The sequence below is a fragment of the Lytechinus variegatus genome, chromosome 4 (assembly GCF_018143015.1).
Source record: "Lytechinus variegatus isolate NC3 chromosome 4, Lvar_3.0, whole genome shotgun sequence".
NCBI lineage: Eukaryota > Metazoa > Echinodermata > Echinoidea > Temnopleuroida > Toxopneustidae > Lytechinus > Lytechinus variegatus.
The window spans coordinates 17797999-17816194 of NC_054743.1; the positions used below are offsets into that span (position 1 = coordinate 17797999).

General features: G+C 37.0%; 1 protein-coding gene across 3 annotated transcripts in view; it reads left to right on the forward strand.

Moving 5' to 3' along the window:
• The window catches only part of LOC121413532 (galactose-3-O-sulfotransferase 4-like), a 33446-nt gene extending 20180 nt beyond the window's left edge, over positions 1-13266 (forward strand). For 2 of the 3 annotated variants that reach the window (XM_041606375.1, XM_041606376.1), the window contains exons 2-3: positions 10503-10669; positions 11409-13266. In XM_041606375.1, coding sequence (XP_041462309.1) covers positions 10533-10669; positions 11409-12393 — 1122 coding nt within the window. In that variant the 5' untranslated portion in view covers positions 10503-10532 and the 3' untranslated portion in view covers positions 12394-13266. Of the gene's footprint in view, positions 1-2609; positions 4201-10502; positions 10670-11408 lie in introns of those variants that run through there. The other variant, XM_041606374.1, reaches the window with a different exon arrangement.
• The last annotated feature ends 4930 nt before the right edge of the window (positions 13267-18196 follow it).

The window sequence follows — 18196 nt, forward strand, 5'->3', positions numbered from 1 at the left end:
CTGAAGAGATATACAGAATGATTTATGTGAAGATGAGGAGTAGCCCTGTCCCGTTGTCCATATGGCCGTCTAGAAACAAAATCGATTAGTCAAGCATTATTGCCCTTTAAAGATGGTGCATGATCAATTCCTTGTATTTTATGCCCTATTTATTTCGTTTTCTGGATCGTTGGAAATTGAATTTGAATAGTGCAGGGAAGGTTTTTTTTTTGTTTGATAGAAATTAAATGTCCCGCATTTATTTCCGGACGATCTGGTATTTCGATTCTTTTTTTATTTTTAGACAAGGACCCGCTTTATATATTCCCATCTTGCGACCAATTGAACCGACATAGCTTAGATTTTTGTTAAAAATAAAACTTGCTCGGTGTAGAAAGCTATTTATTCTATCATTTAGTCTCTTTAGTGTCCTCCATCTCCATTCCCTTCTCGCTTTGCTGTTGTTTGTTGATGAATATCCACATCTTCTGCATTTTGCATTTTTTCTTTTACTTTAACCATTGCTCTTTTGCTTCGCTTTACATGCTTTCTGACATTGAGTGCTGCCCTATGCCATTAATATTGCTGTCAAAAGGGAACAGCGTCGGTTATCATTGCTACACTGCAAAAATTCCGGTGTTGATTTGACACCAGCCTGGAATGAAGAAGTGTTAAACAGCACCAGTTTCCGTTTGGTCTAACACCCAATAGGTGTTTATACAACACCAATTAGTATTAAAACGGCCTCTGTTTGATTCCCAACTGGTGTTGTTTCAACACTTCATTGGTGTGATTCCGGGCTGGTGTTAAATCAACACCGGAGTTTTTGCAGTGTACCGGGACTCCCGGGTTGATAGGGAGATTCACCGAAAAACGCACGATGCAGCCTTAAAACCTGAAAAAATGTTATCTCTAAAGAGTAATTCACGAATAATAACATTTGAGATATGAGTAATAAAAAAAGTGATTCCTTGATTTTTATCAGTATATTCTGCTTGAATCAAAAATGAAAAAGTAGGCAGCAATGCAGTCACTATTTATGATTAATTCATTTTGCATGAAATAAAAAGCTTCGCCAATTTAATTCATTGATTAAAATGGGTGCATCCCCTAAAAAAAATGTTACACTGCTGAAATTTTAGACTCCTTTCGATTTCCCCCTTCTTCCACTTCGTCCTCTCTTCACTGATTTTCGTGCTTCCCGCATCATCCCTTGCTTATGTAGATCTATTTGCTAGATCGCTTTCCCACTAGGGAATGTTATTTTTCGTTCCAACCACGCTTAATTTTAAGAGATAACAGTGGTGATGATGCGAAAACATAATTACCTCTCCGTTGCATCCCTGCCGGTATATGGAATATGATAACGTGATATTGAGCAACGGTATTTTCCACAACATTCAAAGGGGTGGGGGTGGGAGCCTTTGCGGTACCTGTTGTTTTTGGTATCTCGTACCATGGAGGTAATACACAAACCACCTATCACTGTCGTGTTTTTTGTGAAGAAAAGAACCAATAACAAATACATAAGAAACGTTCCTATCCCGGCTTAGTGTTGCATTTAATATGAAAAGAATATTAACAATTCACAGTGGTTATTATCTCCCGCGTCCTCGTAAAACACAGGAGCAGCTGCTCATACAAGCCAAGCAACATCGCGAGATGGTCACGTGTTGTTGTCACAGAATGATCGATGTCCCCCACTTTAGAAAGGTGTTGTCACTACGAAATTATTGAAGCAATCTATAATGCATGAAGCTTTCCGATCGTGCAAGGGATGGGAGATGGTGATCAGCATGGGGGAGTCATGGGGGTATACTCGTTAACATCTTCCGGTTCAACCAGACTCGATGTCCTGTGCATAGTGTGTTTTATTTATTTTTTAAAACCTTTATGCTTCTTAAATCTGTTATATTCAGCTGGATGAAATTGGAATTCATACTTGCCAAAAAACGTGACGGATTTATGTTTTCAAACGCAGGCATGAAACTGTCTCAACCTTGCTTCCTCCGGTGAAATGTTAGTAGGTTAGAGCTGCAAAACAAACTACAGCTATAGAGGTGCGGCAGTGGAAACCACTTGGGCTCGGGTTAATGTTTATTCACAATAAGTTTCTCGCTCCAAGTAGCATCGAAGACCGTGTCCCTCGCCGAATCTTGTCTTTCCAGTTGGGGCCAATTTGTCATGCATGCTCTGAAGCAGAGTGCGGCTAATTTTGACGTGAGATGTTGAATTAAAGATTAGCATCTATCTTTTTGAGCTGGGACTTCTATTCAGGGGGGCTGCCTGTAAGGTTGTTCTACTTTGCTGTCTCGATCGTGCTTGCTGCTCTCTGTAGTTTTTCACGTTTGCACTTTTATTCTTTCACCTTCTTGTTTCTAATGTCTTGAATCTTCTTTACTTGTTTCGCCTGTCTTTTTCCCTTTTTACCTATACCTCCACACCCCTCCATCGTGTTCTCACAATCTTTCTAAAGCTAATGCCTCTAAAATGCATGGATATTTCTATAGTGATATGGACTTTCTAACCTAATAGATTTCCGACTCTGAGAATATACTGTTGTTAGTCTTGAGGCTTGATGACGACCATTTTTCTCTCTATCATTTTTGTATCATCTGCAATTACTTTAGCCGGAAGTACGTATCATCGCAGATATGGAAGAAAGGCGAGGGTGTTTTCCCGATTCGGAAACCGGGCTGTAGTCCTCAAAACAACATCGTCTTTATCAAGACTCACAAGACAGCCAGCAGCACAACTTCTGGCATCTTTGACCATTACGCGTACTTGAACAACCTGACGGTGGCTGTACCTCCCGATGGCGCCCCTTACATGGACCGCAAGGAACTCTTTCGACGGGACATGGTGGCAGAAACCAGGGACGTTGGCGTCGGCTGGAAGAAAGAGGACGGCTTTAACATGCTAACAGCTCATGCACGGTACAACCGACCGGAAATGGACGCTGTGGTGCACAACGCCAAATACATCACGATTCTCCGAGATCCTCGAGCTCAGTTCGTGTCTTCGTTTGTGTTCTTTAACTTTGTTGATCGCTTTGAGCGAATCTTTAAATCTCGCGGCGAGAAGTACCCAACTGTCGTTGAAGGATTCATGAAGGCTCCCAGGGAGAATTACCAGTTAATGAGCCATCGTCAGTACTCGCAGGTTCTCTGGAACCAGCAGATGTTTGATCTGGGTCTCGACACCGCTTACTTCTCCAACCCTGACGTCATTGAGGAGACGATATCACGGCTAGATTCAGAGCTAGATTTTGTGATGATTACCGAGTACTACGACGAATCACTTTTAATCCTGAAGGACATCTTATGCTGGGAGATGGACGACATCCTCTACACACAAAGACTCGTGAGGAACTCTTCAAATGAGTTAAACATTGATAGCCACACCAAGATCGCCATTAACCAATGGAACGCAGCTGACACGCGGTTATATGATTATTTCAATAAGACATTGTGGCAGCGCATTGCGGCCTATGGAACAAAGTTCCAGGACGATCTCGATACGTTTCGTCGCAAGCTAGCTGTGACGTCATCGAGAAAGACTGGAAAGCATTCAAGGGACACAAAGAAGATAATTAAACGAATGAAAGACAGGGGTATACTAGTTAGATAGTACAAGTTGATTATTCCGAGTCATTTTATTCCAATCCGAACATAAACGACATTACCCATCGAGCGACCATGGTAGGTAATTTGGCATAATTTTACACTCAAGTCTTAAAGGGGAATCCAACCCAAATGATGAGTTTTTAAGAGGAAAAAGGAAAAATCAGACAAGTTGATACGTTAAAATTTGAACATTATTGGACAAACAGTAAGAAAGTTATGAATTTTTAAAGGTTGTAAAAATCGGTAATCACTACATCCATGGAGACTTCAAATTGGCCGCATTTGTGATGCCATGGCATAGAGATGTCTCTATGTGCCGTAGTGATTTAAGGCAAGGACTATTCTTCCAATACGTGCGCTATACAAATTCTATATTTTTATTTATTTATATAACATGACATTTTAAGTTCAAATTATTTTTTTTCTTTCATGAGGACAATATGCTACCTGAGTTATATTTCGACTACTGTCCCAGGGTAATAGGTACTTCGGAGGAAACCACAAATCCTGATAATAATAGGACAAGTCCACCCCAACAAAAAGTTGATTTAAATAAAACGAAAAAAAAATCAAACAAGCATAACATTATAAATTTCATCAAAATCGGATGTAAAATATGAAAGTTGTGATATTTTGCAGATTCGCTTAATTTCACAAAGGAGTTATTTGCACATCCTGGTCTGTATGCAAATGAGGGGACTGATGACATCACTATTTCATCATGTTCATTTCTATTTCATTACATGAAATATTTCAATTTTCTCATCGTCCTGAGGAACTTAAATTTATTCCTTCTTTAACTTGTGGAATTATCATTGTTTAACATTTTGTGGTTATGTAAAGTTGGTCCTTAAAGTCAAACATTGGAGTTGGGGAGATGGTCAAACCTGTGAAAATTGGAAAAATGTTGTATAAGTCAAACAATAGAAAACAGAAGAAATAGTGAGTGAGTGATATCATCGACTCTCTTATTTGCTTATCACTGAGTTGTGCTTATGTTTTGTGAAACATATGCGAAAATTTAAAATGTCATAACTTTATTTTGTATCCGATTTTGATGAATGCTTTTTTTTATTTTTCTCTATTGACTCAACATTTTTCTGGGGTGAACTTGACCTGTAAGTATATGGGGAAAGTCATCCTTGCCCCTTGTAATAATCTTCTCACCCAGTTCCTTATATACCTATTCTCGGGCTTGTCCGATTTCTTTCAAACTTTCACAATTCTGTTTTTCTTATTTTTCTCTTTTTCAACGCAACATTTTAATGACCATGGTTGGATTCCCCTTTAACAGTCTACCTTCTTTGATGTTTTGTCTTGGTCATGATCCAGAGAGCCATGGCATTATGATAACTTTGCCATCCAATGATAACTTCTATGGAATCCTTGATTTTGATTATAGCTCTTATACATTGTAACAACAGAAAAAATACTACTCTTAATTCAATATTCATGAGATTGAGATCATAGGATTAAATGCTATGTATCCTCAAAAATAGGTTAAAACTTGAAAATTCAATCAGAGAGATTGAGAAACTAATCACATTCGCTTTGACAGATATAGTGCATCGCACACTTCCTAGATAAAACTTTTTTTTTTAAAAAAAGGAAAATTCCACTAGCTTCGATTAAACTGATGAGTTTTATCTGAAGGTTTTAGACAAAATGTATCGGTTTGTGTTCCTACTCTTATTGACTGTCTTAGAAACTGATTTAAATATTAATGAATACATTAAATGTATTAATTAATTTTTAAATTAGTTACATTTGGTCGTGCGTGAGAGAGTACCGGTTACAAAGTGAATAAGGTACTGGTAAATGTTCAACAAGCGATGTTGTTTTATCCAATACCAAGCCTATAGTCGCGCATATCCTGATCATGTAGCTGCTGTCGTATATAGCCGTTCGACATGTTTTAGTCGTTTTAATATCAAATCTCTTTTCTTGATACTTCTAGATAACAGGAATTACCACATGTCTAATAACAAACTAAACAAAATTCGATATCAATAATTGAATTCTTTAATGAACTGAAGAAATTTATGATCGATGTTACGAACTGTGGCTGCAACATAATGATGTGATGGTCTTTTTCTGTAGTTCAGCCCTCCTCAATTAGAAGTGTTAAATGATATCATGGACCTATGTCCATGATGATATCAATCCGTCTCTAGATATTCGTCAAAGATCAAGAAGGTCCATTTCTGCCTAAAAGTGATTTGATTATGCTTAAAACGAAAACACTGAAATAAACGAAAATCAAATGCGCATACTATTATGAACGCTAAAAAGTTACGATTGTGCTTTCATTGTAATTCTCGACCATGCATGACGTGACTGCGTATTTTAAATAAAGCTAGCCAATACGAATGGGGACCTACTTTGCACACCCTACCATTGCACAGTTACGTCATAAATGTTAGGGGGTGGGGTCATTGTCTGTGTTTTGTATGTTTATTATGTGTAGATGTTAACACAATGTTGCCTATTGCCAAATTACTGTCTCTTGTGCAGATTATTGTAAAATCAAAGTTTTTATGAACGTAATCGCTATATTTGTAAAATTATCCGAAGTGATATTACCAGATTACTGCTTTCGTCTCATGGGATGACATGGAGTACCATAAAAGTTACTGAAATCATAAATTGTCAATTATTAATGTGTTCTTGGTGTTTTCACATATTTATATGTGACTAATTATAGTTTGTTGGCTGTAGAAATATATTGTAGTCGCGTGGCACGAAAATATATCTATATTTTTTGTTGAAAAGAAAACGCACAATACTTCTGAAATGACAAGACATCCATATTCATCAATGAATATGTTAATGTGAGATCGAAGCCACTCACATTCGAGCTCTCTTTTTAAAATTCTGATTTATTTATTTGAAAATGTATGTTATTTATTATCTACTTAGAGATACACTCTTGGGTTTCTTCCATTTTACATGTAGGCCTCTGTGCATATTTTTCATCGTTATCAACTCGTAATAGGAACCGAACATCTCATTCTTTTTTATTTGTTTTCAAATCCATTTCTGCTTGTTACCATGGTTTCCATGGTATTTCGGTGTGTTTGGATATTATATTCCGGGTTTTTACAGGGTGACTCATAAAAAAAGAACATTACAGAATTGAAATCTTACTCTCAAATTTAAGACTTAAAAAAACAATGGCTGTTATGCAACTCAATTTAAAAAAATCTCTTGTCTGTAATACGCTACCGCAGCCAAATCCACGTCTGTTCCGTTCGCGCTCAATTTGATCAAGGAGCTTCGGGTTATTTTGAGAACCATTTTCACGTCCTTTTGCTTTGCGAGGATGTTTTCCACGTATCGTTCAGTGCTGCGAGGGTAAAGCGCTTCCGTTTTTAATGACGGATGTTTCCAAGACATTCTATGTGCCGTTGTTTCGGACAGTGTTTCCATCCTTAAAATGATTTTTTTAGGACACGTTGTAGATTGTTGCTTTCAGCGCAATTCTGATTCACCCCCGACGAAACAGTCGTACAAAAAATGGATAAATGGGCATTTACATGCCTGGGTTCATAGTTATTGTGATATTATAAGTAATATGATACTTTATTATTCGGAAATTTCTCTGTACACTCAGCAACGCTGCCAAATCACATGTCATTGTGCCATACGCGTTTTAAAGTTCTTATTTCGTAACTTTCTTTTGTTATTCACGATTGCTTCCTCTATAAATAGATATTTTCACATATTCGTTGCGCATTCTACCGTGCCAATAGTATCGATATTATTTTATGCTTCCTTCACAGCAAAAACTGTGGTGTTAACCGGTGTACATAGAGGACCACACCAGTTATTTTACACCGGTGTTAAATTGGTGGTGTTAGTTTTACACCTATAGGTGTCATTACAACACCTTTGGTTGTTTCATTTACACTCTTTGGTGTTACGTTCAATCTTTGGGGTGTAATTTTAACACCTCAGGGAGTGGTCCTCTATTAACACCATTGGTGTCAGTTTTAACACCACGGTTTTTACAGTGTTCCTCTGTCCTGAATGACAGACTTGTTTTAATCGATGTTTGTTGACATTCCTGAGACAGGAAAATTACCAGAGTTTACCATTGTGTTGTCAATTATATTCAAATATGTTCCAAATTAGAGCTACGTTTGTATGCAAGATAGAGTCTGTTACACCATAGAGCTGTTAATAGCTCCATGGTTATACCATTTTGCAATAGTAACGTGTGTGTTAAAGGTCTCAGATGTATAGGAAGTCGCATTTTACTCAACATTCTTGCAGCATCTCTTGTATATGGGACCGTCACGTTATCTTGAGCTTTGCATGAAGACTCCTTTGACAGAACGATTTTGATTGGACAATGTTCAGCATTATAAAGCATAAGTTTGCAACAATCACCTTGATTGGTCAACAGCACGCTGTTGCAATAACTGCAACCTTTAAAGTCATGTGAACCACCAATTATTTTCGATTATGCAGTTCTTATTTATTTGGGATGTTTATGTCTTAAACTCTTAATGTTGCCTTTTTTAGTGGGCTGATGAAATTTTCTTGTATGAGATGCGCGTAAATATTGAATTTTTTTTGCTGCTTTTCGCAAAGTCTTCTCTTTATGTTAAGATGAAATTACCTCGGTATTAAAACTTAGATGTATCATTCAAGATGCAAAACCAAAGCATTTAACGCAAGTATTCGGTGTTAGTTCCACACTTGTACACAATTTGGTGTTTAGTGTTTAAACTCCAGGGTTCTTAACATTCATACCTCCATTCTTATTTGTCTTTACGATCATGAAAATGTGACTATTCAATGGAGGGGATGGTTGGGTAAAGCCCCCCCCCCTTGCACTTTTCTTTGGGTGCAACATAGCTTAGAATAATACAATCTCACTCGTTATTTGAATGTCTAATAAAACTTATATTCTCCAAAAAGAACAACTTTCCATTTCCCGTGCCATCTATTACAAACTTAAGAGTGTATATGGCTTGTTCAACAACTCACTGATTTACCCACCGTGTTTTACCTGAAGATATGTTAGGTAGCAGCGTAATCAAATTATTCTCATTTGTTTTTTTTTTCCTTCACGTGACAACTCAATTGTTAAACTTGACATAGCTATCAATAAAAATGTTAATTTTGTTAAAATTGTGTCGTTGATGATTATCAACTTTTCCAAGAAAGCAAAAATGTAACTAGAAATATGCAAGTACGCAATAAAGCTTAATCACATGCTATTAAATCGCAAATTCTTGTTGTACCCGTGTTTTTGTTCTATGGCTATTCAGATAAAAACTGATGGGTAACGACCCCCTACCCCGTGGTTGGTCCATCTGTCAGCAGTCTGATAGCTGTTTTGATCGTGTTGATTGCAAACGATTATGATATGAGAGTATAATGATCATGCTTTGTGACGATGAGGATGATTGAGATGATGGCGATGGTGGTGGTGATGATGGTGGTGGTGGTGTAAGTGGTGGTGGTGATGATGGTGGTGGTAAGATGATAATGATGCTATGATGATGATGATGATGATGATGATGATGATGATGGTGATGATGGTCATGATGATGATGATGATGATGATGATGATGATGATGATGATGATGATGATGATGGTGGTGGTGATGGTGATGTTGATGATGATATTGATGGTGATGGTGATGATTGTAAGATGATGATGATGATGACGATGCTAGAATGATGATGATGTTGATGGTGGTGATGTTGATGATGATGGTCATGATGATGGTGATGATGATGATGATGATGGTGATGATGATGATGGTGATGTTGGTGATGATGGTCATGATGATGATGATAATGATGATAATGATGGTGATGTTGGTGATGATGGTCATGATGACGATGGTGGTGGTGGTGATGGTAGTGGTGATGATGATGACGGAACTGATGATCACAGAAATTATGAATAATGTAAGATGAATGACGTTAATAAAATTTCTTCATGTTAAGATTTTTTTAATAATGCCATATCCTTCACTAGTTATATAGAAACTTACTTGATACTTTAGTTTAAAATATCTTCAATCGTGCTTACGACGATTGCTACGATGATAATAATAATGTTATTAACTGGATAATGTTGGGAGTGATGATAATTGTTACGAGTACAATGATAGATTATGACGATGGTGACTTATAGATGCTAGAGGATGGAATAAAAATGAACGGGACATGAATAAAGTGCAATAATTTACTTCAGTAACCAGCTGAAAATGATAAGCATGCTCCAACAAAATATAGTCACACGCATTTCATTTCTACCTCTCTCTTGTTTTTCTCGAGTAATCCCAATTTTCTAACCTGGCTCTTCGATGCACTCGTCGTGGGTCTAAACTTCATTTCGTGACACGATTAATTTTGACAAGTTCGCGCGTTGACAGATGAGTATGGCATGGTGGTGATGGTTAATCTTGTCGCTATGGCAACGATGATGCCTGTGATGAGAGGAGGACAAGATCAAGATGGTACTAAATTGGATCGTCATGTTTAAAGTGTGATGACTGGTGAGGAAGGCGTGATTACCTTAGAAGACGATAACGATGGTGATTGTGATGTTCAGGATGGTGATGATGATGATGATGGTGGTGGTGAGGACGAGAATGATGATGATGAAGATAATGTTGGTGGTGGTGACGATGATGGTGGTGATGATGATAATAATAATAACGGTTTATTTACACAGGGTAGCCACTTCAGTTCCGAAAACTGTTCTCCCAGTGGGCCCTGCTATTATTATTATTATTGATGATGATGTTGATGATGATGATGATGGTGATGATGATGATGATGATGATTATGATTGTGGTGCTGGTGGTTAGGATAAAGACCATATAATAGCATATGTAATTAGACTGTAATTCTGTAACTTTCTTTGTACAGGAACTAATCGCGACCCCCTGATGCAGTAGAATGGCGAGGCGAGCTGTGGTTGCATCGACCGTCGTCCTCACTTTGATGACGGTCATCATACTCAGTCTCCTATTCGACGGTAGCTATAACCGCAGCGAGGATGCCACAGTGGTGGTCGGCAATACAGCGTCACATCGGTAATACATAAATTTTATAAAAACACATAACACCCCATTCCTCCTAATCCTCTCCCCTTCAATAGCTCTTCTCCTGCCCGACAACATCTTCTTCTATTCAACTGGCATTGTTGATGGGTTTTTTGTGGATTACTAATTTATTTCTTTTAAGCACAAGACACTGGCCTGCATATGGTGGGGGTTCTGCCCCCCCCAAAAAAAAAAAATGATAAAAAAATGATTGAATAAATCCATGGCCATAAATGGAGAAGAAAAAGGGAAGAGAAAAACGTGAAATATGTTCATTGAAGATTATGTAAAAAAAAAATACTAACAGTTTTCTTTTATTTAAAGAAAAGGCAAAATGTTCCGCTTGCTGGCATCTTTGTAAGAAACTTGCCCACATACGCCATGTTGTGTCCATCCTTACGCCACTGGATTTAGGCATCTCCTTTGCCAGATGACCCCCCCAAAAAAAAAAAAAAAAAGAATAAATAAATACATGAATAAAATAAAAATAAATAAATAAAATTTAAAAAAATAACAATTAATAATATTGATAATAATAAAATAATAATAATAAATAAATATAGTAATATGAAATAAGATTATATGTTGGTCCAGCAGTTGTTTTATGTGTAACACCGAATTTATTGTATTAATTTGTATTTTGATCGATTTTGATGTAAATGTTATGACTAATTTTACAATGATTTCCTATTGAATTAATTTGCAGTATTTTTTTGGTTTTTATTAACAGTATGTACAGCGAAAATAATCTGGATCCTAGTGAACGTATCTTACCAAGGAAAGAAGGGGAGTGTCAACCTGAGAAACAGATAGTGTTTTTGAAGACGCACAAGACAGCCAGCAGCACCACAGCCGGTATCATCGACCTCTTTGCTTACAAGAACAACCTGACGGTGGCCGTTCCACCCGAGGGTCAAGCCTACATGGACCGTACTAAGCTCTTCCAACGGGATATGATTGCCAAATTACGCAAGAGGGCCGTGAAATGGAGAGACACTGTTGGCTTCAATGTCTTCTCCAGCCACGCGCGTTACAATCGCAAAGAAATGGACGCCGTGGTCCCCAACGCGAAATACATCACCATCTTACGTGATCCGAGCAAGCAGCTACCTTCTGCGTTGGTGTACTACAAGTTCGACACACGTCTTGAGCGTAAGTTTGATAGACAGGGCAGGACGTACACGAATGTCTTGGAGGAGTTTATGAGAGACCCGGCTGCAAACATGGAACTCATCGAATCGAAACCAATGGCTCATGTTGTGCACAATCAACAATTCTTTGACCTTGGCTTGGACACCAAGTACTCCACGGACTGGGCCAAAATCGACAGAACCATTAGGAAACTCGATGATGAGCTTGACCTTGTAATGATTACGGAATATTACGATGAATCGCTTATTCTGCTGCGCGATTTGCTGTGTTGGTCAACTGAAGACATTCTCTACACGAAAAGAATGGTTCGCAATACTACGTCATCTCACCAAGTCCGTCCTGAAACTCTTACCAAAATCCGCCAATGGAATGGTGCTGACACACACCTTTATGAACATTACAATAGGACGTTGTGGCAGAAGATAGCTGCATATGGACCAACGTTCGACGATGAACTGCAAAAGTTCAGGGATCGTTTGAAAAACGTGACTGAAAATGAAACGGGATCACACCGGAAACTGATTATCAGAATGGCCAAACTTATGAAGAATATATATGCATAATTTTCCTGTTCAACCGCTCATGAAGACTTACAATTATGGTAACTTTAAAACAAATGGGTTAACGTGGCTCATCAGCCAATGAAAATCAAGGTTTACATCGCAGTACAAAAATGGCAAAGTTACCATAGTTCTTAGTCTTATGAAGCAGATCTCTGATAAAGAAAGCAGATGTAAGTTTTGTTTCTCCCCAGTATAAATTAGCCATTCTTTATAGAGGGTTGTTTCAAGAAAGTTATTTGTATCATTTTACGTGGCTATGGAATCCCCACCCCCTCTTTCCTGCCTTCCACCCCACCCACACTTTCCCGCTTTCGTTTATGATTCAGTGGAAGATCTACTGACTAAAACATGAAGAAAATTCCACGTTAGTGCATTCCAGTGGTGGTCGATTCGTGTGACATGCTTTCTGTATGAGGATTCCACTTTCCAATAATAATATAAACATGGGGGATCATAGATGTTATGTATTATGAAATCTTCTCATTGAACTGAACTATATTTTGGCGAAAGTCAATTTCCCAAAGCAATTACAGTCTAGACATGGAAATGGATTCCAACCATTAGGTACTCTGTACCTGTCTAAAGATGTCACATCGTGTTTGATAAAGATGTAAGTGAAAAGGGGATTGAAAGGACCAAAAGTTTAAACCTCGGTAATTTTTTTTTCTTCACTAACATTCACATCATTCCTTCTCAAATTATTCATATAGCGGACGTATCTGTTTTGCTTTTGTTTGTTTCCATGGCCCTGGAAAGTGGGGGAGGGGTCTGGAGCACCCCCAATATTTTCCCTGGGGATGCTGCGTGTATTATTCTCCACAGGCACTTTACAGAACCCCCCCCCCCCCCTCTTTGTTTTTATTGCTTGTCAAATTTCTCGGGACCAAAATGACCTTCCTTTATTGAGTGAACCCCCCCCCCTTTTTTTTCTTTTTTTTTGCTTGTCAAATTTACATCAGCACCCCAAGTCAAAAAATCGTTCCCAGGGCCCTAATTGTTCCCCGTGAAAAAAACATGTAAAACGGTATGGGATTATAGGAATATGGTCACCCCCCCCCCTCTTCCGCTTCCGATCCTCTACCCTGTGCCTACTATTCTAAAGTTAATTTATTGTCCAGAGATGTGTAAATAATTGTTTTAATAATAGCAAACTTGAAGTTGGTGATAGATTATTTTAAAACTCTCAGGTGTACTATTGTTGCTCCACTACGCATGTACATATCACTTTACACGCAAGACTTCGTATGTTATTTGTATTTAAGAGAAAAAAAAAATCATATGCATCGTCCAATTTCCCAGCGACCTGGTGCTTTATTTTGTCATTTTTCTAACATCGAATATCATCAAAAACTCTAGAAAAAATATAATACTATTTATGGATGCTAGTGTTGATGTAATATATTGAGTTTCAAAAATCTGTTTCTGGCGCTATTTTTCGTTTGTGTTTTTACTTTGCATCATTTTGAAGGCTAAAGGAATTGTAATCCACCGTTGGCATTTTTTGTTGGACGTCCGTTAAAATTCGTTGTGAATTGTCAATGCTTTCTCTTTCATTATAAATATTCTGAAAAAAAAACGTTGAAAGAGAAAATTAAGAAGCAATATGGTTGGACTTTATGGAAATTTCTTCTTTTTTTCAATTTTCTAGTGGACATTTTTTTTTTGGTATTCCGGTGATTTTTTCCAAAGATTTTTCATAGACCAAATCTATTTGATTTATTTATTTTAGCTATTTCCCATGCTGTATATCAAATTATTTGTACAGATTGTTTGCACGGTTATATCAGTATTATTAGTTCGTTATCGCTCGTAATACTTTGGTCACATTTGTTCTACGGCGGCCGTACTGTGAGTCGAAAACAGTCGTTTTATTCATTTTTATTCAAACCACCTCCTAGCTGGTACCAAAATAAAATGTTAAAACGGCTGTTTTCGAGTCGCCGTACGGCCGCCGTAGAACAAATGTGACCAAGGTATGAATACGAAGTATATACATGTTTTATTCAGGGATTATAATTTGCAAGTATATTCATGGTTCAGTTATTTGCGATAATGTGTAAAATGAAAGCAGCCAATAATTAAGCTCTTCTTCTCATTGTAAGAGTTAATAATTGACTATTCAGTATCTTTAATTTATATTTCTCTTAATCGATTTTTGAAGGTAATTGGGGGTACTAACTAATGTATGTTCATGATGATGGTGGTAATATCAGAATGATGATGATGATGATGATACTTCTGCTGCTGCTGATGATGATAATAATGATAATTTTTCATCGCCATAATGATGGCGATGAAAAAAGAAAAGGGTTTTAATAAACGATGTTTATATCATCTGATTCAATCCAGTTACCCTACTCTTGTGCAAATAATATTGATGACCACTTTTGTCTAAGAATTGTTTTCATTTAAGGTCAAATCCATCCTCACAGTATCTTGACAAGCCAAGCATGTCTAGTTTCATCAAAATAGGATGTAGAAAAATATGACATTTTGAAATATTCTTTGATTTCATAAAATAGTATTCTGCATAACAGATGTATTATTCAATAGAAGGAATCGATGACGTCACCAATTTCATGATCTGTCTAGAAACTCGGTAATTGTTTGATATGTTTCTTTGATAGTGTATCGAACAAGGAAACCTGCTTCATTGTTCCACGCTGATGTTGGCCCATAATTTTTTGGTCACAATTTTAATCTTGAACGTAATTTGATATTTTTAGATATGGGTAATGTGTGGTCAGTAATCAAATAACTTTTTCATCTTTTTTTAAATCATGTTTTAAGATATCGTCGTATATTTAATATGATTGTTTATAGGGTTTACGGTTTCCCTGATCTTGCAGGTAACTAATATTTTCGCTACTTAGTAAGTTTCCTTGCTTTCGTATGGTTCTGTTAATTTTCGCAATTTAATATACGTGTATTTATAAAAAGCTTTTTATATCTAATAATTTTGGTCTACCTGTCTCTGTTATTTTTTACGTGTGACGATGTGTGATTCTGGATCAATTTGGTCAGCCATTTGGGCCACTGAAGGCGAGGCCACCTCGACAAAAGTTGATTTGAATAAAGCCAGAAACATCAAATATAATGACAAATGAGGAAACCAATGACGTCATCCATTCGGTAATCTGCGAATTCATTTTGGAAATTATTGTGTTTTTGTTTATATTATGATAAACGTTGTTAGACATTACGAAGGCTGAAAAGAGTAAATAAAGAGAAGGTCGGGTAAAGAGAAAGGGACGAGATGAGGTTGGGAGGGGCCCGGAGAGGGGGGTATAGAGGGAGGGGGGAGAAGGGCAGAGAGAGAAGGAGGGTAGAGAGTCGGTTGAAGAGATTGAAGGGAAAGCAATTTGCTTCAACTGTCTCTTCGACAGCGCGTCGGGATTTGTGTGGGAGAAATCCATTATATAGGATTAGAGATGAAATATTTACACGCCATAATGTATATAGCGATAGTGTTTTCAGCTCGAGGAAAGACGAGGGGAATAAGCTTGTTTGGAATTCAATGCATAATGTATGTGAAAAATCGACTCAGAAACGATCATGCATGATGTTAAAGAGAAGATCTTGCAATAGAGTTGCGATAAAGCTGTGGGAGTTTGGATTTTGTTTTTCTTCTGTTTCTTTTATGAACATAATGGCGCAGGCACAAACACATGTTGAAAACAAACTGTTTCGTGAAGATGGAAAGTCGTTTCCATGATTTATTTTATTTTTCTATAAGGATCGAAATTACAAATTTTCTTTTCGTTTTTATCTTCCAAAACCGAAGTAGCTTTATTTCCGTTAGAAATAGAATTGAGGCATGACATCTTTAAAAGGCGAAAATCATGCGCTTTAAAAAAAAGTCGGGGCAAGGTGGTATGATTTGATATAAAAATGTAAATTTCTTACTTTTCTTAGTTATGTGTGACTGTTCTGTTTTAAAGAAAGCTCGAGGGCTATCAAGAAACACTTTCAAAATCACATTGGTCAAATTATTTTGCTTCAACATCAATATCTTTTCAGTCTTTACTATTTTTTTTTCAACTCGTTCTTTTTTTTTTCATAAGAATTGATGGGGATGCTCCTCATGTTGGTTTTTTTTTTGTTTTTTTTTGTCATTTTTCATTTGCAAGTTTCTTGCAATTCAAGAATTTATTTTTAATAAGAAGGGTCTTTCGGATTGTTTTTCTAAAATACAAATATCCTTTTTGTCAGACAGGAAGCTTGATAACCACAATGGTTAAGGTTAGGATTTGTTGTAAAAAAACATGTATTATAATTTTTTTTCGTCATATTAGTATCGTAATCTACTTTCCAAAGTTGGTGGCCCACAAAAAATTGTTACCCATATACTTTTAAAAATGTTTGTGAATTCATATCTGATTTTAACTTGAAATATACAAATTTTATGCTTATATTTGATTTTTTTTAAATTCAAATCAACTTGTCACGTTCGTTGCTGTGTTAGACTTGGGCTTGAGAAAATGATTTTGATGCGGATATCCTTATGCATGGGATGATGAATTGTAATTTCATCGTTCATAACGATATCAGGTGTCATCGATACAGTTGCTTGAATGCTTGATATATCCGATTTTGAATGGTTATTAACATTTGCACTTCAAAATTAAGTTACAAGGGGGCGTTGCCAGAATATTTTGATAAGGGGGGGGGCAAAGTGATCTAATGGTGACGTCACGCTATTTTTTTTTAAAATATTTTTATTAAAGGAGCACCATATATAGCCCTAAGATGTATCTTCTCCCTTTTATACTCTTCCTCCTCCCTTAAATTTAATCTCTCTTCTTTTCTTTCTTATCTTTTTAAATGTAATCCGTATCTCGAAAATCATTGGGGACAGTCTTTCTTATAAACACCCCCCCCCCCCCATGTGGCAACGTCCTTGCAGATGACTGCAATAGAGCTTACTCACGCCGGATTTTTTTCCCCATGTGGTGTAACACAAACCCCTCGGAAAAAAACACTTTTATATTACTTTAGTTGAATGTAGGCCTACTTATTATTTGATCTAGCGGTGAAGACCCCTCCCAAATTTTAACTACTTTGCTTTCAAAAACTTTAAGGGTAATACACCCCATGAATATTTGGGCATAAATTCCCATACTCGTCCCCCTTTATCATTAATATGGTATCCTGCCAAATATTACTGTTAATCACCATTATATTACTTCCGTTATTATGGTAACGATATCCGGGGCCCCGCCCCCATCCCTCCATCAGTTTACTCCACTCATGAACCTACAGCTTCGCTTGAAAGTTTACTTTAGTCGTGTATGAATGAGCAACAGATTCATCGGATCGAGAGCGATCCATTAAGACAGTGCCCAGATCCCTTGTGACAACGACATCTATTCCGTTGCCATGGTAACGATCACTTTCCCTTCACTGTCTGAACGTGAAAAGATAATGGATATGAATTTATTCGAGCAACATCAGTTTCGGTTGTAACAGCCAAATGACAGTCAATATTCCAATGACATTTGATAAGTTCATTCGAAACTTCGTCAGTATTTTGGAAGGAAAACCATGTAGATTGCCTATTGCCTATCCTAATTTTCTTTACTTAAACCCAAAGTCAGAATACCCGAAATTTTGTTTATTATGAACGGAATCATCTATGGTTAAAAAACACACACCAAAGATTGATCAGGGCAACCAATGATAGGTCCATGTGGCAACGTACCTTGACGTGAATTACAAAATTCGTTAACTTACTCTCCGATAATGCAATATTATGTGCATATGCATTATAGTTATCAGTGCTATGTCAAAAAATATCGCAAAT